Source organism: Lepidochelys olivacea (genome assembly GCF_965140295.1).
Source record: "Lepidochelys olivacea isolate rLepOli2 genome assembly, chromosome: 8".
NCBI classification, from domain to species: domain Eukaryota; kingdom Metazoa; phylum Chordata; order Testudines; family Cheloniidae; genus Lepidochelys; species Lepidochelys olivacea.
Genome location: NC_140418.1, coordinates 390,207 through 415,833, shown reverse-complemented (window position 1 = coordinate 415,833; position 25,627 = coordinate 390,207). Strand labels below are relative to the sequence as shown.

Here is a 25,627-nt window from a genome sequence, read left to right as displayed (position 1 = left end):
TTGGCATCCATCCCTGTGTGTGAAAAGCAGTCAGTTTGTTTACCAGGAATTCAGACTCACATTACAGGGGGGAATTAGCAGCAAGCTATTAGTGTGATTCAAGCACTTAACAATTACTGATCATCTCCTCCTAGTCTGTGGGTAATGGAAGTGATCAGCTGCAAATGGAAAGGATGTGGGGCTATTTTCATGCAGGCATTGAGGACAAAGCACTGTACAGTGTGACCTCTGCTAACCCTGGGGTTTGCGAAAAACCCAAACAGCAAATCACTTCCTGGAGAAGAACTCATAACCTATAAGAAGAGTTTCCATTAGAGACAAAACTAAGCTCATACTCAACAGAGTCTATCAATTGAACAAAAGTTCCAGCCCTGAGTCCCAGAGGCAGAAGTAATTACCTACTGATTATATTTACCACTCTTTGCTTCTGCCTGGGAAGTAAGAGCAGGATAGCACCTATTTCTTCCTCTGCAGAAATTTTGACTGGTCCCTTGGGAGTCCAGCTGTGGAGTTACCACTTTGGCCCAGATTCTTAAATTTATTTATGTTCCTAATTTCCAAAGATTTCACTGGAAGTTTGGAGCCTAAATATCTTTGAGAAGCTGGGCCTCTGTTCCTAGAGCAGTCACCTTCAAAGGGGTGTTCTCAGAATACATAGATTCTGCAGGGATTACTCTGAAAGATCCCTTCCTTTCTAGCAGCTTTGTAGTTGATTGTTGTTTTTAGGTTGTGCTAGTGAGGGGAGGCCCTTCATCTCTTCACTGAATCTTAAAGCTGCAATGTTATCCCACCTGTCTCAAATTCTCTGACACTGTCAGCATGTTTCAAGTGTGGGGAGAGAACATAAAAATCATTTATTGTCTGAACTGAAGTTTAGCTTCAGTTGTTTTTTCACATCCATATGATGCTGATCTTGGCTGTTGTTTAAAGAGAAATTGCAGTCACGTATAGCTTGCGTTGATACTCCTGTGTGATCAAATGGATTGAGCACAGGTTTAATAGTCTAGGGCTTCCAAATTGCAGGCCCATCTCTGGCACCATCTCACTGTATGGCTTATGTCTCTGTCTGTTTCCTCACCTTTAAAATTGGAATAACAACTCACCTAACTCACAGGGTGATTGTGAGGTGTACTGTATGTGAAGAGACAGATAAACAGTATTTATAAGTAAATATTAAATTAAACCAAATTAAGGAATTTTTAAAAAGCTTTTAGAAATCTCTGGCACTGCTTCATCTCCATGACTGATGCTGGGGTGGCTGTCAGCGCTCTTGCCCTGAGACTTCCTGGCAGGAGCTCCTGTCTGATGCTGTTCTGTTCTTTAGGTTCCTTTACCACGATCATCCCCATGGTACTTGAGTGGAGCAGGACATAGGGAATGAATGCAAAGGAAAGCAACAGTCTTTCAGAGTTGGAAGATAAAATGTTCTTTACTATAGATATTTTGGGTTTATCTTACATTTTAAAAAATTAATAGAATTTACATTATAACATCTTAGAAAGCTTCCTCCTTTCTCTGCATTTGATGTAAGTCCTGTGCTAGGACTGGCAGAATAGAGAGTTTCTATTAAATTGTTTGTTATTCTTGCAATTATATTTAAGACACATTATGGTATCTTTAGTGATCTCTGTTGCACTGCCCTTTTCATTTAAGAAGTCACAGAGTTGTGATAAGTCCATATGTAGTCAAGAGATGGTGCCAGATTCTGATCAGTTACATCTGAGTAAATCTGGAATTATGCCAGTGACATCAGAGAACTAATCAGGAGGCAACCTCATGACTGTGTCACTGTAACTTCTACTAAAATAAGACACTTGAAAAGTTTATGGGACATTCTTATCTATCTTAAATGGTTAAACAGTGGCTGAATCAGGATTAGTCACTGAAAAGTGGATTAAGTAAGAAACATTTACTCTACAACTCTGAAAATAAATCTGATTTCCTCTCAACACAAAGGGAGCTGCATTGCATGTGTCTCCTTTCCAACAGTAAGCCCATCCTCAGATCTCTAATTCAAAATTTGTCTGTATGATGGAAATTCTGCAAAAATTTCTCATGGGTACTAACAGAGCAGTTCAGCACCACAATTGTTAGCAATGTTAGAAAATCTAAGACAGATGGGCTGCTAGTGTTTTAAGCACTGTGTATTCTAATCCTGCTCAGAAAAGTTCTGATTTATACAGTATTTAAAACACCAGTGGCAACCAGCAGGCCATGTCAGTATGAACTGTTCTTAATAGGAGATTCTGGGCTATTTGTAGCCCATCCACAGTGCATCTCTTAATGTTGCTAATGTTGACGGAGCTCAACTGGTGTTTGCTTAGTCAGAAATGTCTGTACAATGCCTAGCACAATAGGGTCCTCAGATGCTACTGGAATACAAATAATAAATAAATCCCTTTTCTTCTTACTTTGGAGTTTTCCTTTAAATAAACAGATTTAAAATTATTCTAGATCAGTACGTTGATGGTTTTCATCAGTGTGTGTGGACAGTATGCAGTTAATGGCTATGAGCCAGGATGGGTAAGGAATGGTGTCCCTAGCCTCTGTTTGTCAGCGGGTGGAGATGGATGGCAGGAGAGAGATCACTTGATCATTACTTGTTAGGTTCACTCCCTCTGGGGCACCTGGCATTGGCCACTGTTGGTAGACAGGATACTGGGCTGGATGGACCTTTGGTCTGACCCAGTATGGTCGTTCTTATGCCTGTGTGTAACTACACAGATGTGTGATTTTGGGGGGAGAGGGTTAGGACTGGAAGCAAGTATGGGACTGCGGGCAAGAGCAGTTATGCAAATAGCTCTGTGTACATGTGGATGTGAATGTACAGGTGTGTAGAGAAGTAGAGTTGTATGCACACATGCAGGTGAATAGGTGTGAGAGGCAAGGGTGTGTATGGCTGTAAATACAAGGAGAGAGAAGATTGAAGCAAAAAATGCCAGTTGGGATTTCTCTACATTTTCAATTAAAGCGGAATTTATTTAACTTTAAAGCACCTGCCCCAGTATGAGCCAACCATTGGCCCTGGATGTTCAGGATATGAGTTTGCAGTCTCTCAGTGAGCCAGCCATTGGGGATGGAAGGCTAGAGTCCCAGTGACACACTGGATATAACAAACAAAATGACAACTGTGTTTATAGTGTTGGTTCTAAGTTGCCCCAAATCAAACAAAATACCTGCCTTTGTGAGAGCACTGTGCATCCGGGATAGCAGGGAAGTAGAATGCGGAAAGCATATAGGTCTAGATCCAAAAAGGGATTTAGGTAACTAATTCCCATTGATTTAGGTACCTAAATACCTTTGAGGGTCCAGGCCATAATGCTGAGGAGAGAGGGGGATGGCAACTGTGGGGAGCACATCATGTATGTATCTATGACGAGATAACTGGCTCTGTGGATGAGGGGAAAGCAGTGGAGGTGTTATTCCTTGACTTTAGCAAAGGTTTTGGTACGGTCTCCCACAGTATTCTTGCCAGCAAGTTAAAGAAGTATGGGCTGGATGAATGGACTATAAGGTGGATAGAGAGCTGGCTAGATCATCGGGCTCAACAGGTAGTGATCAATGACTCCATGTCTAGTTGGCAGCCGGTATCAAGTGGAGTGCCCCAAGGGTCGGTCCTCGGGCCGGTTTCGTTCAATATCTTCATTAATGATCTGGAGGATGGCGTGGATTGTACCCTCAGCAAGTTTGCAGATGACACTAAACTGGGAGGAATGGTAGATAAGCTGGAGGGTAGGGATAGGATACAGAGGGACCTAGACAAATTAGAGGATTGGGCCAAAAGAAATCTGATGAGATTCAACAAGGACAAGTGCAGAGTCCTGCACTTAGGATGGAAGAATCCCGTGCACCGCTACAGACTAGGGACCGAATGGCTAGGCAGCAGTTCTGCAGAAAAGGACCTAGGTGTTACAGTGGACGAGAAGCTGGATATAAGTCAGCAGTGTGCCCTTGTTGCCAAGAAGGCTAATGGCATTTTGGGCTGTATAAATAGGGGCATTGCCAGCAGATCGAGGGTCGTGATCATTCCCCTCTATTCGACATTGGTGAGGCCTCATCTGGAGTACTGTGTCCAGTTTTGGGCCCCACACTACAAGAAGGATGTGGAAAAATTGGAAAGCGTCCAGTGGAGGGCAACAAAAATGATTAGGGGACTGGAACACATGACTTATGAGGAGAGGCTGAGGGAACTGGGATTGTTTAGTCTGCAGAAGAGAAGAATGAGGGGGGATTTGATAGCTGCTTTCAACTACCTGAAAGGGGGTTCCAAAGAGGATGGAGCTAGACTGTTCTCAGTGGTAGTGATGACAGAATGAGGAGTAATGGTCTCAAGTTGCAGTGGGGGAGGTTTAGGTTGGATATTAGGAAAAACTTTTTCACTAGGAGGGTGGTGAAGCATTGGAATGCGTTACCTAGGGAGGTGGTGGAATCTCCTTCCTTTGAGGTTTTTAAGATCAGGTTTGACAAAACCCTGGCTGGGATGATTTAGTTGGGGATCAGTCCTGCTTTGAGCAGGGGGTTGGACTAGATGACCTCCTGAGGTCCCTTCCAACCCTGATATTCTATGATTCTATGTAGGGGCTAGAAAAGAGGATACAGAGTATTCAGGGAACATCGCATAGGGGCTTGCTAGCCCAACATTCTTCTGAACTCCTTGCATGTGTTTTATGCATGCTGTGGGACACTGGGACAGCAACCACTTCTCCTCTCACCACCAATCTTTGGAGAAGGCAACTTCTGCTATACTGTAATAAGGAAGTTTCCAGGGAACTGCCAGCCCCTGCATGTCAGTGTCCGACCAGTGCATGGCCAAATGGAGCCCAGGGAATCCTATAACATTGCCTTCCTCAGCTTGATTATGGAGGTGTAGAAAGCACATTGGGGGGTCCATGCTCCCTCTTGATCCAAGCAGCCAGGCGCCAGTGCATAGTGGGACATCTTGTCATCTGTAGATGAGCCCTCTCTGTTAATGATGGCAGTGGCTGTGACCTTCTCCAATGTATGGAAATTAAGTGCAGCCCCTCTGCTGGGCAATGTGTTGTCCCTGCTTCTTGCTGCAGCAGGAAGAAATTAATTCCTCAGTGAGTGGGCACAGAGAAGACTGGGATTCAAAGTGGAAATATGAAATGAAGGACATTTCAGAGGTGCAGTGGAGAGATGTAATTTGTGCATCCAGAGATGAGGGATGCTATGGTACTCAGGTATCTGGAATCCCATGCACCGCTACAGGCTGGAGACCGACTGGCTAAGCAGCAGTTCTGCAGAAAAGGACCTGGGGATTACAGTGGACGAGAAGCTGGATATGAGTCAGCAGTATGTTCTTGTTGCCAAGAAGGCCAACAGCATATTGGGCTGTATTAGTAGGAGCATTGCCAGCAGATTGAGGGAAATGATTATTCCCCTCTATTTGGCACTGGTGAGGCCACACCTGGAGTATTGTGTCCAGTTTTGATCCCCCCCATGACACAAGGGATGGGACAAATTGGAGAGAGTCCAGGGGAGGGCAACAAAAATTATTAGGGGGCTGGGGCACATGACTTACAAGGAGAGGCTGAGGGAACTGGGGTTATTTAGTCTGCAGAAGAGAAGAGTGAGGGGGGATTTGATAGCAGCCTTCAACTATCTGAAGGGGGGTTCCAAGGAGGATGGAGCTAGGCTGTTCTCAGTGGTGACAGAAGACATAACAAGAAGCAATGGTCTCAAATTGCAGTGGGGAAGGTCTAGGTTGGATACTAGGAAAAGCGATTTCACTAGGAAGGTGGTGAAGCATTGGAATGGGTTACCTAGGAAGGTGGTGGCATCTCCATCCTTAGAGGTTTTTAAGGCCTGGCTTGACAAAGCCCTGGCTGGGATGATTTAGTTGGTGTTGGTCCTGCTTTGAGCAGGGGATTGGACTAGATGACCTCCTGAGGTCTCTTCCAACTCTACTCTTCTATGATTCTAAGTGACACAACACAAGATTCCCTTTCTGAGGGACAGGAAGGAATGGAACACAGGGATCAGTAGAGAGGTCTGACAGCTGCACATCCATTCCAGGAGCATAACATTTGCCCAGCTTCATTGTATCTTCCAAAGCCACACACCACCTGTGTGCAGAGGAGCTGCTCCGAGTTGGGCTGCCAGCTCTCCTGAAAACATAAGCTTCCCTGATAAGGCAGCTCTTTCATACAATTGATTGTGGACTAGTAACCTGCACTCAGAAATCAATATTCACTTGGACAACACATTTTTACAGGCCACTGCAGCACAGCAGAATAGCAGTTACACAACACACATGTTTACACCCAGAATAAATAGGTCATAAAATGGAACCTGGCAGAGAGGAGGGAGACTGTGGAGGGGGCAAAGGGGTATGTGAAGGGACACTAGGTCAATGCAGCTGCCTGAGGTCTTTGCACTGCAAATCAGCACAGTATATCCCTAGGGAGCTGTGGTGGGTACAGCTGAATAAGCCTGCATGCTTTCTCTTAGAAGTCCTAGAAAAGCATGGCCTAGCCAGGCAGTGTCATGGAATGCTGAACAAGGTTTAATGGGACTGAGTGAAGAAATGGAGCTGAAATCCAAGGGTACATCTCTTGCTAGCACTAAGAGTGGAAGATATGGATGGCTGAAAGGGACAAGAAACAAAAGCAGAGGCCAGAGCCCAGCTTCCTTGCTTTGGCTCTGGGGTGGTTTTCTTTTATAGGCTTAAAATAATGGATTTGAAAAATGATCAAAAGGGTCCTGAACAGAACCCAGAGCTGGTATTTACAGAGGAATGTATGGGTCAGTTTGCCTTGCTCTGCTCTCAGAATACCATAGAGTTAGGTCTCTGCCCCCTGGGGCACCAGTCTGCTGCTTTCTGCTCTAGAGGGAAAGCACCAATTGGCCGTAGGTACCTGCAGGAGCCCCTCCTTCTCCTTCATTCAAAAGGCAAACGCTGTTTGGACAGATTTTTGACTAGCTTTGTTTTTAGAACAAGCAAACAAAATAGTGCCCTAAAGTCTCCCAACTGGCTACTCTTCCTCTTGCAGTGCTAGGAGTTGGGGAAGGAGATAGTGTTGGACAACCAGCCCCTGCAGTTCTAGCTGCAGAAGGAGCTGAGTGAAATAGGAGAAGGCCTTCCTGTTCTGGGGGAGACTGTTCAGTTCCTCTTCTCTGGAGGTCTTCAGTTCCCCAAGGGGGAGTTAGTAGGACAATATCTGGGTGCAGAGTGACGAGAATTATGTGGAAGGGACAGATGCCTGTTGTGCCAAGTTAAGGTGGGCTGAGCAGGAGAAGGAGTAGCAGCAGGGCCATTGGGGGCCAGGAAACACCAGCTCCAGAATACACAGAGGAGGCCATGGGCATGCTGTTGTATTCAGAGATGTCTGGCCATGTCTTTGTCTTGGTGACCTGGGAAGGGAAAGGGAGAAATTAATTCAAATTGGATCGAGTTCACTCAGGCCCCTGGCTGCAGGATCTCCCATTCTGAGATTAGCACTGAGGATTTGGGAACCTCCCATGCCAAGTAATATGGCTCTTGCCCCTACACACTGGCGCCTCTGCTAACCTATGGGATGGAGCAACTAGAATGGCGATGGGGAGGGGGTACTTTTCTGAGGCTCTGATACATGCACAGCTCCCTCTTTCAGGTGTCCAGAGCTGCTTGTTTCTCTGATGCTAGTTACTTTCTCTATGCTACTTCACTGGGTGCTTTGTGAAGGTAGAAAAGTAATTCATACCTGGCACGTTTCTGAAGCAAGAGAAGTGTTGGTGCTGTCCCCTTGGAAACTCAGGGAAGGCATGTGAAACAATCCTTCCTGCCCCTCCAGAGTTGCCTGGCTCAGATGCATCTGAGACTGAATTGTGTTTTCTGCAGGTAGAAGTCAAACAAATGTCTAAGAAGGTGCTTTCCGGATTTGCTCACCTTGGCATATAGCTCTCCCCGAAGGGCTACCCTGGGAAGCTCACATGTTGGAGTTTGTAAGGGTGATTTTGCTTTGATGAGTGTAAATATTGTATGCAGTGGCATATTACTGTGGGGAGTGGACATGTGGTGGATAAAGCATCACAGAGCAGACTGCAGGGACCAATCTCGCATGGTATCTGGGGTGCAGTGGATTGGTCTGAATGGGGTTTTTCCACCTCTACTTTCTGTCATCCTAAGGGGGTGTGTCTGAGGTGGGCAGTGTGAGTGGGCTGGAGCTGTTCTATTGGTATGAGATTTCGCTATATAGTACTATATACACAGAAAATACATTAATATTAAACAATTATATAGTGATGCTTGTTTCTTTATTTGATGCCCTTTGGAAGCTTTTACAGTCATAAAATATTTAAATCTTAATAAAGCCCATTGCTGGGATGCCAGAGATAGTTAAGGGGAATAGGGGCTCTGGACATAGCTACCACTCACAGCTGGATTTTACCCAATCTCAGCCACCAGGATTTGAGAGTTTATTGCTGAGCTTCTGGCCCATTGATATGGTCTGTGCCAGGCTGTGGTGGGTCAAATTGCTATTCATTTTTTGAGCACCAGGACCATACTAAGTGTCTCACAGAGACACCTGAAATCCCAGGTTCTGTCCAGTGAATGAGGGTCAGAGGTAAGGGGAGGTGAGGAAGGACAAGATGATGGTGGTGAGATCATGTGATTATTCAGTAAGCCATGGATATAGTGTGATGCTGGTTTTCTCTCTTAACTTCTCCTACCCCCTCACTTATTATAGGTGAGACTGCAGAAGTGAGTCTCTGGGAGGGGTTGAATGTGGCCAGAGAAGCGACTTTGTGAACGGATCTGGGGATAAGGTGTAATGTGGAAGAAAGTTCAGAGATGCCTGTAAGAGCAGAGAAAGGGAGTGTCTAGGCTGACGCTAGTGGTGGAGTAGAGAGGGTAGGGAAATGCCAAAGGAGAGCGGGTTGGAGCTGTAGGTAGGGGCTGTGTGATGTAGGACCTGGAAAGCAGTAAGAAGTTTGAACTTAATTATGATGAATCTGTGTCCCAAGTTGCTTGTCATATAGCACTTACTGAGGCATTTGTTGCTAATGAACATGCTGCGTATCTGGTCACACTCCTCCTGCTGGTTGCCACTATTCTCACAGGTACACCACAGCGAAACCTCTGTGCTGGAGTTACCAACATAGTTTGGTGTCATGGCTGTACCTGTTCCCAGTCCCCAAGAAATGAGAATCAAGATTTGTTTGTATGAAAACCTTTAGGTGGGCTGCATGCAGTAACCCTCTGAGACAGTGAGTACCAGCCACTGCCTCTAACCAGGGCATCACACCATGGCCTTCACACTCATGCTTTGTGCCTCTAGAGTCCCCGGACATGCTGCAGGCTAGGGAGGCCCATTCTCTGGGCAGATTCTATGTACTTTAGCTAAATGATGTTTGTATGTATTACTTTCAATGTATCATGAATTATCATTAAACCTAAATTCGCCAAGGCACAGCTGCCCAGGGAGGAGCTGGGGGGAGGGAGCCCTCTGCACAGAAGTGCATGTTGTTTGGGGGGCAGGGAGCCCTCTGCACTGAGGCGCATGCTGTCTGGGGGGCAGGGAGCCCTCTGCACAGAATTGCATGCTGTCTGGGGAGCAGGGAGCCCTCTGCACAGAATTGCATGCTGTCTGGGGGGCAGGGAGCCCTCTGCACTGAGGTGCATGCTGTCTGGGGTACTTGAGGAATCAGGTGCAGGAAGGGCCAGGGAGCCTGCTGCACCCCACCTAAGTGGTCCTAACAATGAAGCACACTGATTACTGCCTATGGGAAGAAAGCCGTAAATTAGAAGATGTGTAGCGGAGCGTGGAGACACCCCTACCCCTCTCCAGAAACAGGAGCACTGGCATGCGGCAGTGATATGCTCTTCTACCGTAACTTCCAGTTACCGCTGCCAACAAACTGATGGCCTGTGGCCTGTTCCCAGATAAACATTGTGCAGCTGCAGCCTGGCTATGCGATACAGTTCAGTGACCATGTTAACACAATGAAGACTTTACAAAAAAACAGGGATAGTCTGGAAATGCAGTTAAAGTGCCCACTCATTCCTGGCCTATACAGCTTCACTGTTAGCAGATTCATGTCTATTACAGCTATCACAGGGAGCGAACCTTGGGATGCTTTGGTAGTTTGGCCACAACCAGGTGTGACCAGGGACATCTTATATCCCAGTGCCCCTGTGGCCTCTATGAAGGCTTTTGCTGGATATGTCACCAACAATGTCCCATCAGGGCTCAGGCAGCCAAACTATGAGGGAATACAGGGTTTAAGGTGTCAGCAACCAAGGACCCTGAGAATGGATGTTCATTTGGATAGTAAAAGGATAAAGTGGCTGTAAAACATCCAGTGGCTGGAATGTCAGGAGTGGCTATATCACACAGCTGGGCAGGGCTCTGCTGCTCAGGCACTGCAGGATAAGCAGGCTTGTCTACGCTGGCAATTAACAGCACTGCAACTTTCTCGCTCAGGGGGGTGAAAAAACACCCCCCTGAGCACAGCAAGTTGCAGCGCTGTGAAGCGCCAGTGTAGACAGTGCCCCAGAGCTAGGAGCTATGCCCCTCGCTGAGCTACGACCAAGCGCTTTAGCATTGCCAGTGTAGACTAGCCTAGCACCTTTGTAAGAAGCAAAATAGATTTGGTATAAGAGAATTGGGGGTGATGCTGCTATCTCGTCAATGGCGGGAGAATTGGAGAATATATAGTCTCTGGCCTTGTAGGTGTCATAGATATTATAGATGCTAAATGAGTTCCTCTTTAGGCTCTGTCTACACTGGGTCAGGGAAAACACCAACATAGGCCAGCCTCAAGTGTCTTCAATACCATGACCTTAAGCTCTGATAAGATCAGGGCCTGGACCTTGCCAGTCCTCAGCTCCATACACCTTCAGGCACACCCTCTTGTCACTCCCTCTATCCCCATGTATGCCTGAGAGCATGCTCCTCATCAAGCCTTCTTATGTTCCCCTTTGGTCACCACTTACCAATCATCCCCATGTAAGCCTGCAGGCACGCAGCATGGTTGTGCTGAGAACAGCCATCTGGGGATATGCCTGCAGGCTGACAGTTCTGTTGGAAATCAGCCAGTCGGGATCTGTAGGAAGAAGAAGAAGAAGAGCATGAGAGTCAGGACTGCCCTTTTCACTGGGCTAATGCCCCTTGCTGACAGACATACTTGCAGATATGGTCTTTGATACAGGAGTCCAAAAGAAGGAGGCAGTTGGGTTTGATGCTGTCCTGGAAGGAGCACTCAGGGACAATGGTTTTCCGGCGTCGCTCCCCACAGAGCTCATCTTGACATGGACAGAACAGGAGCCTCTTGGTGAAATCCTCAGGGACCTTCTCAAAGAACTGTCGTAGCCTTTTGTGGCACTTTCGCTGGTCACAGGTGCCTCCAGACTCTGCCCCCTTGGTGCAGCTGGATGCATAATATGTGCGCAGATGGACACATTTCTTATTCAGACTGCAGAAGTGAGTTGCTTTCAGGCAGGGATTTGCACTGTCCCCTGCTAGATGTGAACCTGAAAAGCCAACAGAAACCCAGGAACAGTAAATCCCAGAGGAGATTTTAGGTGTGGGCAGGAGGAGCTGCAGGCTTCTGCAGCCCCTGGGAGAGGGCAGGCTACCATCCTCTGTTACACTGCAATTTAGTGATCACTCAGCAGAGATTCACAGGAAAACGGGAGGGGCATCAGGCAAGCTGACTCTGCTCAGTGCTAGTGTGATTCAGGCCTAGTCCCAAGGCGTGCGGACACCTGAACTAGCCTTGCTCTTTGGAATGTGGTTTGGTGGGGGTGGAGGGGTGTTTGTGCTTCACTGGCTCTCACCTATGTCTGTTATGGCTCACTCGTTGCCTTATGGAGCAGGAGGAGTTACTCTCCTTCCTCTATGACTGCTGGGGAACAGTGTCTGAAAACAGCATTTAAACCTTGTTCTGGGCCCAGGTAAACAGTTTTCAAACATTTGTCCTGCTAGTGAAGAGGACAGTGATAAGGGAAAAAGATTATATCTAAGGTCATGTAAAGTGGTGGTGAACTCCAGCTGAACATAAACGTCTATGAAAAGAGTTCAGGGCTTTGTTGGCAACAATGACAAAAAAGTTATAGATATATCTTTGGTGAGATTGATTCGATTCCGTTATTTGAACAAATAAAAAGAATTGCTCAATGAAATAAACCCATATCCTGACACACACTCCTTTTGAGGACAGCAATGAAAGATATATATGGTGTAAAGAGCAGTAAACTGAATGGCACATATGCTGGTTTATGCCACTGACATTCTAGCAGTTCACTGGAAAAAATTGTGAACTACCATAAGTAACATACATTGTAAAAAGAAAAGGAGTACAAGGCTGCTACTCTGAAACCATACATTATAAAATTATCTCTCTGGTCATAAATATTCCTAATTGTTCTTAGTTAAGTTTACAAACTAGAAGGCAACTCAGGGAACACTGGACATAAGAACAGCCATACTGGGTCAGAACAAAGGTCCATCTAGCCCAGTATCCTGTCTTCTGACAGTGGCCAATGCCAGGTGTTTCAGAGGGAATTAACAAAACAGGTAATCATGAAGTGATCCATCCCCTGTCACCCATTCCCAGCTTCTGGCTAACAGAGGCTAGGGATACCATCCCTGCCCATCCTGGCTAATAGCCATTGATGGATCTATCCTCCATGATATGGGCAGGCCATAAGAAGGCCTAAATCAGAGGTAGGTGCTTTTTTAGTAATGTATATTTTCTTTTTAGTTGGGATGTCTTATAGAGAAATTGCGGTACACCAAATATCAGAGCATATGGAAGATTTTTTCTGTCTGGTAATGCTTTTTGGAATAAGTGGATATTGTCCAACGGAGAGGGAATCTCACCTGTCTGTTAACTAAATCTTTGATTTTTCTAAACAAGCTAAAGGAAAATAAAAATAATGGAGAAAATGCCAATATTTATTATATCTTAATAGTTTTAAAAATTCTGGATTATGTATAAAATGGAAATTGTTAGACTTGTTTCCTTGTTGGGCTTTCCTTGATGCATTCCATTCTTCTGACTCTGTCCCTTTAATCTCTCCGAACTGGTTACCTTTTGGATAGCTTCACTTACAGGCAGTGGGATCTACGGATCCACCCCACTCTCTGACATGCTGACTCCAAAAGCTTCACCTGTCTATCTCAGGTCCTCTGGAGCCAATATTCCCCTGACCAGTTTTAACGGGGGTGCTGCCTCAAAATATTTTCCCTCTTAATAATCCTCAGCGCAGTAGGTGGCCCCTGAGAAAGGAAAAAAAAGGGGAAAATGTGTACCTGTCATGATCCCTACCTGAAACCAAAGCTGCCAGCTTGTTGTAGTCAATCTTCCAGGGTTCTTCATTTGCTGGATCCTCATAAGGAGAAGTCTCCAAATTGAAATAACCTAGGCAAGGTGAGACACACATTCAGGGATGTGGGGCGGGGGGGGGGAGGGGGACACACTGGAACCAGCTTCTCCTTTTAGAGAGACTTTCATGCACACACAAAACATATCTGGTTGCACCCACAGGACTGGAGTTCATCCAGAAACACACTGCTTTACTCAAGAACCAGGCAGAGCCAGCAAGAGCAAACCATGGCCCCGACCTATCAGAGATACTGTTGTGTTACTAAGCAGCTTTGACATGGGAGTCACTCATTGGCTTCTCTGTGTCCAGGATTAGATCTAGTTTTCATTTGTTCCTTTTCAGTCTCAGCATTCATGAGGATATGTGCACTGACCCTTTAAAATTACAGCAGGGAGGGGGGGAAGTTTTAGGCAGAAGCTTTTTACAGTAAAGCAGTGAGACAGCAGCTTTCAGGATAACACTGTTTTTCTCATTTTAATTAATCCCTTGCTCACTGCTGGACAAAACCAACTTTCTGTGTTTCTTTAGGTTGCAGCGTAACCTCCCTTCTCACCCTACCCCTCTCTCTGACCCTCTGTAGTCCTGTTGGTTAACCTGAGGGTCCAGCCCCAGAATTGTTTCATGAACATAAACTCACCACCTCATGTCATAAGTTTTAAACTAAAAATGAAATCTGTGTCCAAGCTTTGCTTATTATATTAATTTCTTAAACATTTATTGTAAAGGACCAGTGACTCCTCTTCCCCAGGAGGTGGAAGCCCGTGTGATGTTTCTCCAGCAACCACCTCCAGGGTTGGAGAGTGAGCTGTGGCAGGATTCTCCACTGCACCCCTCTCCTGCCCTTGTTGGGGGGGTGTATTAATAGCGCAGAGGTTTGTGTCATTACTAGATAGCGTATGAACAATGATTCCATCTCACCGCGAGTGAAGCTGGCGTGAAGAGTCCAGTAGATGCGCAGGCAGAGCTTCTGTCTCCTCATGCGCCTGTGACACTTGCAGTGCAGTAAAGGGCTGCTTCTGAGGTCTAGCTTTGCATCCTGGCACCTTGCTCTGGCATCAGGACTCAGAGGGAGGAAACGCGTCTTATCAAGGGAGCAGTTTTCCAGGGCCTGGTAGGTGGCATTGCACGCAGGGTCCATCAGGCAAATCTTCTCAGCTGCTATGCAGTCCCTTGGAAGAGCAAGGAGGCCTCCTGTTGAAGTAGGGACAGAGTGATAGGGCTTCATTCAGGGAGAAAGCCACACAATAATTGTTCCAGTACCATCACTGCAGGCTTTCTGTCCTATCTCAGCAAGAACATCTCTGCAAAGGCAGCCGTGGGAAAGTGTATCTGATCTGGGTGAGATGGAATCCTCTGCCTTTGGTGTAGGACAGGTGGGGAACAAGAGCTCCCTCCCTTTAGAAATGAGAGGATGGACATCAAAAGGAACTCACATTGGTGCAAAGGGATAGCAAGAGATTATATACAAAGCCATTTGCCAGCTTTATAAAAAAACCCTCCTATGGGTGTCTTGCAATCTTCCAAACCTGATCAGGATCAGGGCTGTTCAGTACTTACATGGGACAGAAGATCCCCAAGGAAAACTCAGGTGCTGGAACTAGGTATAAGAGCTGCATTTAAAAAGCCATTTGCAGTACAGAATAACAACTATAGTGAACCTACGACACTTATGAACAATGGTACATATTCTTATGGTAATAAATGGTACCCTTAATATTAACTAGAGATATATCAGTATATATACATTTTTTATATAGGACACTTCTCTCTTCCTATAATGGATGTTAATTGAAATTATTGAATTAACAATGTAGGAGTCTTTGAAACTTGGCAACATTAGGGCTCTTCCACTTAGAGGGATATTATTTGAAGTCCTTTCATCTGTTGGTGTTTTTCTTCTGGAGATTTTTGTGCAGGTTCATTAACTGGCATGTATTTGCCACCTTCTCAGGGTAACTAATGGGAATTAATTACATTGTCATTGTCAGTTTCTATTGTAGCTCCTGTGTGTGAATCTATGTGGGCCATCTCTTGAGGGCAATTGTTCCTTGGTTATTCTTAGGATACAAGGGTTGTGGCGGTTGAGTTGTCCTTATACTTTCACCATGTATAGCCTTGGTGCTGCTCTTTGGATTACCTGTCCTTGCCCTCCATCTTATCTTTGTCATTAGGTTGCTGGTTGTACTGTCTGGAGTTCAGGAAGATCTTTGGCACCTCTCATACTATTTGCTGTCACCATCATTTAATTTGTTCTGTCACCTTTTCCACTGTTGCTGGCTTCAAAAGTTTATTTGCTGTAGGCAGTAGAGTCTGGTTGCATGACATGTGACACCATGCTGGACTGCTGCCCATGCCTTCTAATTTTTCAAGTCATGCTGCCCATGAGTCTCTATCATTCTGCTATGCCTTTTTAGTAGTTTTTTGGCATTGTGACAGTATAGGATGGTGTTTATGTGACCATTGTTTATTAGCACTGTAATGCTATATATTGTATGGAGTGGAAATCTATCCACTCCATACAATATATCCATATCCACACTGTAATGCTATATATTGTATGGAGTGGAAATCTATCAACTGCATGAAAAAAATTGTACAGATACAGACAGACATCATCTTCCTTTCCAAATGCAAACAGATGGACATCGTACCAAAAGGACTGAAGGTAAAAAATCCATTACAATCTACATACCACACAGACTATGCTGACAGCTTGTGCCACACGCTCTCAAAGAAACTGCGGAATCACCTGATCAACATCCTCTACAGCAAACAGGGAAAGATTAAGAATGAGCTCTCAAAAATGGATACTCTCATAAAAAGCCAACCTTCCACACAAACTCCTCGTGGCTGGAATTTACTAAAACTAGACAAGCCATTTACAACGCACACTTTGCTTCTCTACAAAAGAAAAAGGACACTAAACTTTCTAAACTACTACATGCTACAAGGGGCTACAGCAATGGTTCCCTTAACCCACCCACCAATATTGTTAACCTATCCAACTATACTCTCAGCCCAGCAGAAGCAGCTGTCCTATCTCGGGGCCTCTCCTTCTGCCCCTCCACCCCCACGAACATGATACAGTTCTGTGGTGACCTAGAATCCTATTTTCGACGTCTCCGACTCAAGGAATATTTCCAAAATACCTCTGAACAACATACTAATCCACAGAAGCCTCCCTACCAACATTACAAAAAGAAGGATTCTAGGTGGACTCCTCCTGAAGGTCGAAACAGCAGACTGGACTTCTACATAGAGTGCCGACGTGCACAGGCTGAAATTGTGGAAAAGCAGCATCACTTGCCCCATAACCTCAGCCGTGCAGAACACAATGCCATCCACAGCCTCAGAAACAACTCTGACATCATAATCAAAAAGGCTGACAAAGGAGGTGCTGTTGTCATCATGAATAGGTCGGAATATGAACAAGAGGCTGCTCGGCAGCTCTCCAACACCACTTTCTACAAGCCATTACCCTATGATCCCACTGAGAGTTACCAAAAGCAGCTACAGCATTTGCTCAAGAAACTTCCTGAAAAAGCACAAGATCAAATCCGCACAGACACACCCCTGGAACCCCGACCTGGGATATTCTATCTACTACCCAAGATCCATAAACCTGGAAATCCTGGGCGCCCCATCATCTCAGGCATTGGCACACTGACAGCAGGATTGTCTGGCTATGTAGACTCCCTCCTCAGGCCCTACGCTACCAGCACTCCCAGCTACCTTTGAGACACCACTGACTTCCTGAGGAAACTACAATCCATCGGTGATCTTCCTGATAACACCATCCTGGCCACTATGGATGTAGAAGCCCTCTACACCAACATTCCACACAAAGATGGACTACAAGCCGTCAGGAACGGTATCCCCGATAATGTCACAGCTAACCTGGTGGCTGAACTTTGTGACTTTGTCCTTATCCATAACTATTTTACATTTGGGGACAATGTATACCTTCAGATCAGCGGCACTGCTATGGGTACCCACATGGCCCCACAGTATGCCAACATTTTTATGGCTGATTTAGAACAACGCTTCCTCAGCTCTCGTCCCCTAACGCCCCTACTCTACTTGCGCTATATTGATGACATCTTCATCATCTGGACCCATGGAAAAGAAGCCCTTGAGGAACTCCACCATGATTTCAACAATTTCCATCCCACCATCAACCTCAGCCTGGTCCAGTCCACACAAGTGATCCACTTCCTGGACACTACAGTGCTAATAAACAATGGTCACATAAACACCACCATATACCGGAAACCTACTGACCGCTATTCCTACCTACATGCCTCCAGCTTTTACCCTGACCACACCACACGATCCATCGTCTACAGCCAAGCTCTGCGATACAACCGCATTTGCTCCAACCCCTCAGACAGAGACAAACACCTACAAGATCTCTATCAAGCATCCTTACAACTACAATACCCACCGCGGAAGTGAAGAAACAGAAGAATGCCACTAGCCATCACCTTCAGCCCCCAACTAAAACCCCTCCAACGCATCATTAAGGATCTACAACCTATCCTGAAGGATGACCCAACACTCTCACAAATCTTGGGAGACAGGCCAGTCCTTGCCTACAGACAGCCCCCCAACCTGAAGCAAATACTTACCAGCAACCACATACCACACAACAGAACCACTAACCCAGGAACCTATCCTTGCAACAAAGCCCGTTGCCAACTGTGCCCACATATCTATTCAGGGGACACCATCACAGGGCCTAATAACATCAGCCACACTATCAGAGGCTCGTTCACCTGCACATCCACTAATGTGATATATGCCATCATGTGCCAGCAATGCCCCTCTGCCATGTACATTGGTCAAACTGGACAGTCTCTACGTAAAAGAATAAATGGACACAAATCAGATGTCAAGAATTATAACATTCATAAACCAGTCAGAGAACACTTCAATCTCTCTGGTCACGCAATTACAGATATGAAGGTCGCTATCTTACAACAAAAAAACTTCAAATCCAGACTCCAGTGAGAAACTGCTGAATTGGAATTCATTTGCAAATTGGATACTATTTAGGCTTAAATAGAGACTGGGAGTGGCTAAGTCATTATGCAAGGTAGCCTATTTCCCCTTGTTTTTTCCTACCCCCCCCCCCGACGTTCTGGTTAAACTTGGATTTATGCTGGAAATGGCCCACCTTGATTATCATACACACTGTAAGGAGAGTGGTCAGTTTGGATGAGCTATTACCAGCAGGAGAGTGAGTTTGTGTGTGTATGGGGGTGGGGGTGTGTGAGAAAACCTGGATTTGTGCTGGAAATGGCCCACCTTGATTATCATACACATTGTAAAGAGAGTGGTCACTTTGGATGGGCTATTACTAGCAGGAGAGTGAGTTTGTGTGGGGGGGAGTGGAGGGTGAGAAAACCTGGATTTGTGCTGGAAATGGCCCAACTTGATTATCATACACATTGTAAGGAGAGTGATCACTTTAGATAAGCTATTACCAGCAGGAGAGTGGGGTGGGAGGAGGTATTGTTTCATGGTCTCTGTGTATATAATGTCTTCTGCAGTTTCCACAGTATGCATCCGATGAAGTGAGCTGTAGCTCACGAAAGCTTATGCTCAAATAAATTGGTTAGTCTCTAAGGTGCCAAAAATGATTAGGGGTCTGGAACACATGACTTATGAGGAGAGGCTGAGGGAACTGGGATTGTTTAGTCTGCAGAAGAGAAGAATGAGGGGGGATTTGATAGCTGCTTTCAACTACCTGGGAGGTGGTTCCAAAGAGGATGGTTCTAGACTATTCTCAGTGGTAGAAGAGGACAGGACAAGGAGTAATGGTCTCAAGTTGCAGTGGGGGAGGTTTAGGTTGGATATTAGGAAAAACTTTTTCACTAGGAGGGTGGTGAAACACTGGAATGCGTTACCTAGGGAGGTGGTAGAATCTCCTTCCTTAGAAGTTTTTAAGGTCAGGCTTGACAAAGCCCTGGCTGGGATGATTTAATTGGGGATTGGTCCTGCTTTGAGCAGGGGGTTGGACTAGATGACCTCCTGAGGTCCCTTCCAACCCTGATATTCTATGATTCTGTTGGTCAGAGAGACACGCTTTCGAGCTTACTGAGCTCTCACCAGCAGAAATTGGTCCAATAAAAGATATTACCTCACCCACCTTGTCTCAGTTTATTTTTTAAGCAGTCAGTGTGATGTTTAGCAATTTCAGCTTTACTGGATTGAAAGCTCCAAAATCATCCCCATATCTACTGCCGCAGACAGGACTCTGGGACTGTTTGAGAGCTGTAGAGTGAAATGGGTTTTGTAACTCCTATATTTTCAACCATATCAGCAATGCAAATTCCAAAGTGAGTTGTACTGGCTCTGTGATGATTGTATGGCGATATTAGCAAGCCTGTCAGTAGAGAAATTTTTTATAATCTAAGCTCCCCTGACTTTGCAACAGTAGGAGAGAGAGCAGTCATAGACAGCCTCTGTTCACAGCTGCCATCACTAGATGAGGCTCTTGGATTATGATTGTCATTTAGTTACAGAATCCAGATGCTCACTCAATCCTGGGGACCCTCACAGGCCCTGCAGTGCAAGAAACCTGGGAGCAGAACACACACTAGCTATTGGTTTGGCTACCAGTAAAATAGATTGTATGAGAGCATGTGGCACTAGTGGTGATGTTGCAGGTCCCAGTGACTCCTGAAAAGAAGCTGCAGCCACTTCCACCTTCTGTTGTCTCCTCTCAGATCTGCCTCTTCCTCTTGTCTTGGCGATAGTAGTGGGACTAGGAACTGTCTCTTTCCCCCAGCCCTGGCTCCCCGGGGCCAACTTTCAGACCCATGAGGAGTCTTTTTACTTTGAGTAATTCCCGTATTTGTGGTTAATATTTTGGTTCCAGGAACACAAACTTCTGTAAAATTGGTTCTGAGGGTAATTACTGGACCCAAGGAAATCCAATGAGTTTGTCTTGGCTTCAAAGAATGAGCCTCTTCTGAGCCTGGCAAGCCACTTTGGGGCTGTTCGCAGCTTTTGGGCACCTGCTGCTTTGGGGGAATTTATCAGCTGCTTTGCCTCCAATTGAGTCTTCCCCCTGAGGGTGAGGGGGATAGCTCAGTGGTTTGTCCATTGGCCTAGACAACCACAGGGTTGTGAGTTCAATCCTTGAGGGGGCTATTTAGGGATCTGGGGCAAAAATTGGGGACTGGTCCTGCTTTGAGCAGGGGGTTGGACTAGATGACCTCCTGAGGTCCCTTCCAACCCAGATATTCTATGAACTTTAAATGGTTACAAAACATCATTAAACTGGGGGCAAAACCTAGAACCTCCTTAGCTCACTGATTGACCCTACGCTGTAGAAGAAGACAAAACATGTAGATAGATGCCTCCGACCAGGAAAGGGCACGGTAGCAACATCTGGGTGCTGACTCAAGTACTCCCCAAATGCAGCTCAACTCCAAGAGCAAATGCCAATTTTTTGCTGAGGCTTTATTGCCCTAGCACCCCTTTGAGTGGCCTGCAAAGGAACCTGTGCCTTCTTGTGAGATGCTAGCCGCTCCGTGGGCCCTAAGGTAAACAAAAACCCATCAGCCTCCGGATCTGCCAGAATAAACCCCTTGCTAATGCAAAGTTCACTTTCGGTGAAGCATCCCATGAGCAAACTTCAGCTACGATGGCCTCTAATAAAGGCTTGGCTGCAGCGTCCTTACCAATGCGACACCTTCGCTACAAAAAAGGGATGTCTGGGTTTCTCTGCTGTAAATCGGCCACGAAACACCTGCTCAGAGCGCCTGATCATCCAGTCCAGCCCGTTCTGCTCTTTGGCACCGAAAACTGGGTCCTGGCCATAACTGCAAGTGATCAGGATGGAGCCGCAAATCCCAGCCGAAACTCTTCGCCGTCGCTTCCGCAAACAGATACAGAGTCTGCTCCACTCTCGGCGTTGGGCTGAAGTAACTCTTTTGGCCGGGGTGTGATTTTTTAACCGAAAGCACCGCTCGTGAGAACACAGTTACAGTGAGTTAACGCACACGGACAGGTAGCCCTGGAGCCGGGACCCTTTACCGACACTGGGTTCAAACCGGGATCGTTAACCCGGTGTAAAAACTGTCCCTAGACAGGTCGCCACCCCTGCGGGAGCGCTCTTGATGCTGGCTTCGGGCAGAGCTGGGAGACCTCCGCCCTTCGCTTATTCGTACAGAACAAAGCGGCTCAGCGCCAGACCCCGGCTCCCCCAAAGCGCGCTCCGCTCCCGCGCAGCCGTCCGCACCCACCTGCGCGCGCTGCGCCGCCCGAGGCTGCGCCGAGCCCCTGGGCTGCGGCACACGCAGCGGGGCGGCCAGGGGCCCTGGGAGCCGGGCCCAGCACAGCCCGGGGCCGAGCCGGGGCGGGGGGAGAGAGCCTCCAGGAGCCCGCCCGGGGGATCCAGTGCAGTCCCGGAGCCCCGGGCGGGGCAGCCTGCCCGCCCCCCGCCGGGGCACCTGCGGGCGCAGAGGAGCGAGGCGGGGGAGAGGCAAATCGCGCCCGGAGCCGCTCGGCCCCGCCACACTCCGAGCCCCGCTGGCCGCTAGCGACGCCCCGCAGCTCGGCGCCGGGAGTCGGTAAATTCTCGGACCGCGTGTCCCGCCCGCGGGCACAGACCCCGCACCCCGGGAGACCCCTGCAGTTACCGGCTCGGCAGAGGAGCAGCCCCAGCAGCAGAGGGAGCCCCATGCTGGAGCCGGGCAGGCGCGGCAGGTCCCTGCGCTGCGAGCGGGTCCCCATGTCCCTGCGGGCGCTCACATGCTCCTCTCGGGGCTCGGCTCGGCGGGGCAGGCGCCTCCCGGCTCTGCGCTGTCCGAGTGCTGAGCGCGGACTGGGCAGCCTCCCGCTGCGCTCCGCCGGGTCTGCGCGTCCTGCTCCCCCAGCTGCCTGCAGCCTCCTCCCCCGAGCCTCGGCGGGCTCTGCCCCCTCCCCACGGACTGGCCGGCCAGCCCTCCCCCAGCCTCTGGAGCTGGCCCAGGTGTCTCGCAGCTGCTGTGGGTGGCCGCACGTGTGCAGCCTTGTCTGTGGCGCTGTGTCTGCGCGTGTGATTTCCTCGGCGGGTCTGTGGATCTGCATGTGTCAGATCTGGCCAGCTGGATGGGCGAGGGGTCTGAGAGAGAAACCCTGCCCTCAGCAAGGTAACCGGCCGCAGGGAACAGGTCCAACTCCTGTGCCCAGAGCAACGTGCAGGAGGAACTCGGTGTCCTGTCTCTCAGAAGCGGGCTGACCCAGCGCCACAGCTTCCAGCGGATTGGTGATAAGGAAATGCAGGCGGGCAGTGATGGGTCCCCTACCCAGAATGGGTCTGCCCTGCTGGAGAGCACCTCTCACCCAACTGTGATTAAAGAGAGAGTAAAAAGTCACCGGAGTGAAACAGAGCCTTTTGGGGCCTGGCGGGGCTGGTTGAGGGGGGTGTTGTGGGAAAACAAGGGCTGGGAATGGGGCTGGTAGTCAAGGTAGTGAAGAGCCCAAGGTACTGCTTGATTCTCATTCTGCTTCCAGCCTATTTGTGGAAATTATTTGTAATAAAGGTAGATTAGGGTCATTTACTAGTCGAGTGCAGCTCTCCGCTCATTTTCTTTCTGACAGGAAATTGTCTGGGTCCAAAGTATAACAGGTAGGAGCGCAACCCGCCTGAAAGGAAACCTGCCCTGACTAGTCACAGCATCTACTATATCTACTGTCGTTTTAAAGGGTTTGTTTGAAGTTTTTAGACGACCTGATCCATGTCTCACTGTCCCTGGAACTCTGCACTGATCTGCCATTTCTCTGATTCTTCCCAACACAACAGCAGTTTAATTCTGAGGGTGCAGAAAAAACAGATACTTTGTCTACACTTCAGAAATTTATCCTTGGTGACAATGACTGTAGCTAAACAGTACTTAGAATAATAGAATATCAAGGTTGGAAGGGACCTCAGCAGGTCATCTAGTCCAACCCCCTGCTCAAAGCAAGACCAATCCCCAGTTTTTGCCCCAGATCCCTAAATGGCCCCCTCAAGGATTGAACTCACAACCCTGGGTTTAGCAGGCCAATGCTCAAACCACTGAGCTATCCTGAACAGGTTTAACTGCAAGTGTGACCAAGGACACACCAAATTCAGCATTTGTTCCAGAAAACATAAACTGTCAGTAACAAATAATATTGGTTGCACAGGCAAGGCTAGAGAATGTAGCTCCCATTCTGAATGTACAAGAAACTTGTTGTAATAACTGTCATTTTTGAATACTATAGCTTGCTTATTGATTCAGTACAGTTGGTAGCATTCTTAAATACATGTTTCAAGTCAATGGGTTAGTTAATATGTTCAGCAAAGAATTGTTTCCCCAAATTTAAAAAACATTAACTACAATAAATCTTAATATCCAACAAAAAGGTGACCTTTAACCTTGCAAGTGGAAGGACCCAGATTGGCTATTTCACATATCATCTTTTGTTTTCCTCTGGAACTCTGTTTTGGCTTGTAAGTATGGTGCATTACTTCTCTGACTATTCTAAGGCAGGAAGCTCAGTTTTCAGAGTTTCTTCTTCTTCTAAGTTCTGGGTTTGGTTTTTTATTTAAAAAGGGGTTTTCTTAATGTTTTGGTTAATTTAAAACAAAATTAAAATGGTAATATCTTATCTGGCACCAACTCCGAAAGCTTCTTGCTGCTGCTGTACATTTTGATGGCAGCTGCACTGACTTCTCTCCCTGCTCTGCATCAACAGATGGTTAAGGCAGCAACCCTTCACTTTGTAATTTTTTAAATATTAAGACATGTAATGTTGTAGGAAGTGGCCTTGTTGCTCCATCTAGGAGTCATAGAAGAGGTACCTGAGAAATACAGGGGTGATTCTTTAGTTGTAATAATTGGGCCTACAAATTTACCCTAATTGTGAGCTCAACTGCAAAAGTGAATTAAAGTTCATAAAATGTCACAGTAACTGATAACAAGAAATGGTGATGGGAAAAAGTGCAAAAGTGAGACAGATGGACTGAATTAGTCCAGACAAAAAGGCCTACTGATGTAACTCAAGGATTGTATTAAGATTATGCCTGGTAAACAAAAAGAGTGGAACTGGAAATTAATAAACTAAAATGGTGTGTTTTGGAAATAGGCTTAATTCATGGACAAAATGTTGGGCTGTTCCACCCATCATTTCCCTTTTTGGGTCCTCAAAAATAGACTTTTTTGGGGAAAGGCTGTCCAGGGCTGTCCTTAGAATTTATGGGGCTTTACGCGGTATTATTAAACTGGTGCCCCTATGCTCCACTGAAGGCAGTCCCCAGCCAGTGCTGCTGACCCCAGTGTGTCGAGGGGGCACAGCCACCACTCCCGCCAAAGACCCCCAGAACCTCTCCCTCCTCCCCCGCCCCATTGCTGACACACACTGGCAGTGGCTCAAGGCAGACTTCACCCTGTCACATTGGGGCTGCATCTTGCCAGAGTCCAGGGCCCTCCTGCAGCCCCTAGCCACTCCTGGCTCACCACGAGCATTTTCACAGGAAGTACCAAGCAGTAGTAACAACAACAATAATACAAGTGCATGTGTGTGTGAGAGAGAACCAGTGCATGTGAGAGACAGTGTGTGTGACTGTGTGTTGGGGGACTGTGTGACGGAGTGTGTGTTGGGGAGTGTGAGACTCTGTGTGTGTGTGTGTGTGTGACAATCTGTGTTGGGGGACTGTGACTCGCGAGAGGCAGAGTATATGTGGGTGTGAGAGCCAGTCTGTGTGAGAGACAGTGTGTGTGTGTGTGTGTGTTAGGGAAGTGTGAGAGACAGTGAGCGCACTGTCACTTTAAGTGAGGAGACTCAACAAATACATGTGTCACCTCAGATTCAGGATGGTAATGCTTGCTTCCATTATTTCATTGCTCCAAGCTCAAGACTGGATCCTGGCTCTTGACTTTCCAGATACATATTTCCATATTGTCATCCACCCAACCCACAAGAAGTAACCTCAGATTCATGGTTGGTCCAGTCATTACCAATACAGGGTTTTGCCCTTTGGACTCTCCACAACACTGACAGTAAGAAAAGGAGTACTTGTGGCACCTTCGAGACTAACCAATTTATTAGAGCATAAGCTTTCGTGAGCTACAGCTCACTTCATCAGATGCATATCGTGGAAACTGCAACAGACTTTATATATACACAGAGAATATGAACCAATACCTCCTCCCACCCCACTGTCCTGCTGGTAATAGCTTATCTAAAGTGATCATCAGGTGGGCCATTTCCAGCACAAATCCAGGTTTTCTCACCCTCCACCCCCCCACACAAATTCACTCTCCTGCTGGTGATAGC

General features: G+C 47.0%; 1 protein-coding gene across 1 annotated transcript; it reads right to left on the bottom strand.

Annotated features, from left to right (window-relative positions):
• Positions 1-6,209: 6,209 nt before the first annotated feature.
• GFRA3 (GDNF family receptor alpha 3) lies at positions 6,210-22,186 on the bottom strand. Its single transcript, XM_084636351.1, has 8 exons — positions 21,985-22,186; positions 14,252-14,524; positions 13,276-13,368; positions 11,131-11,476; positions 10,940-11,049; positions 8,990-9,124; positions 7,704-7,834; positions 6,210-7,374 (listed from the first exon to the last, which is right to left on the bottom strand). The coding sequence occupies exons 1-8, from the start codon at positions 22,076-22,078 to the stop codon at positions 7,237-7,239; spliced, it is 1,320 nt and encodes a 439-aa protein (XP_084492477.1). The 5' UTR covers positions 22,079-22,186; the 3' UTR covers positions 6,210-7,236.
• Positions 22,187-25,627: the final 3,441 nt, after the last annotated feature.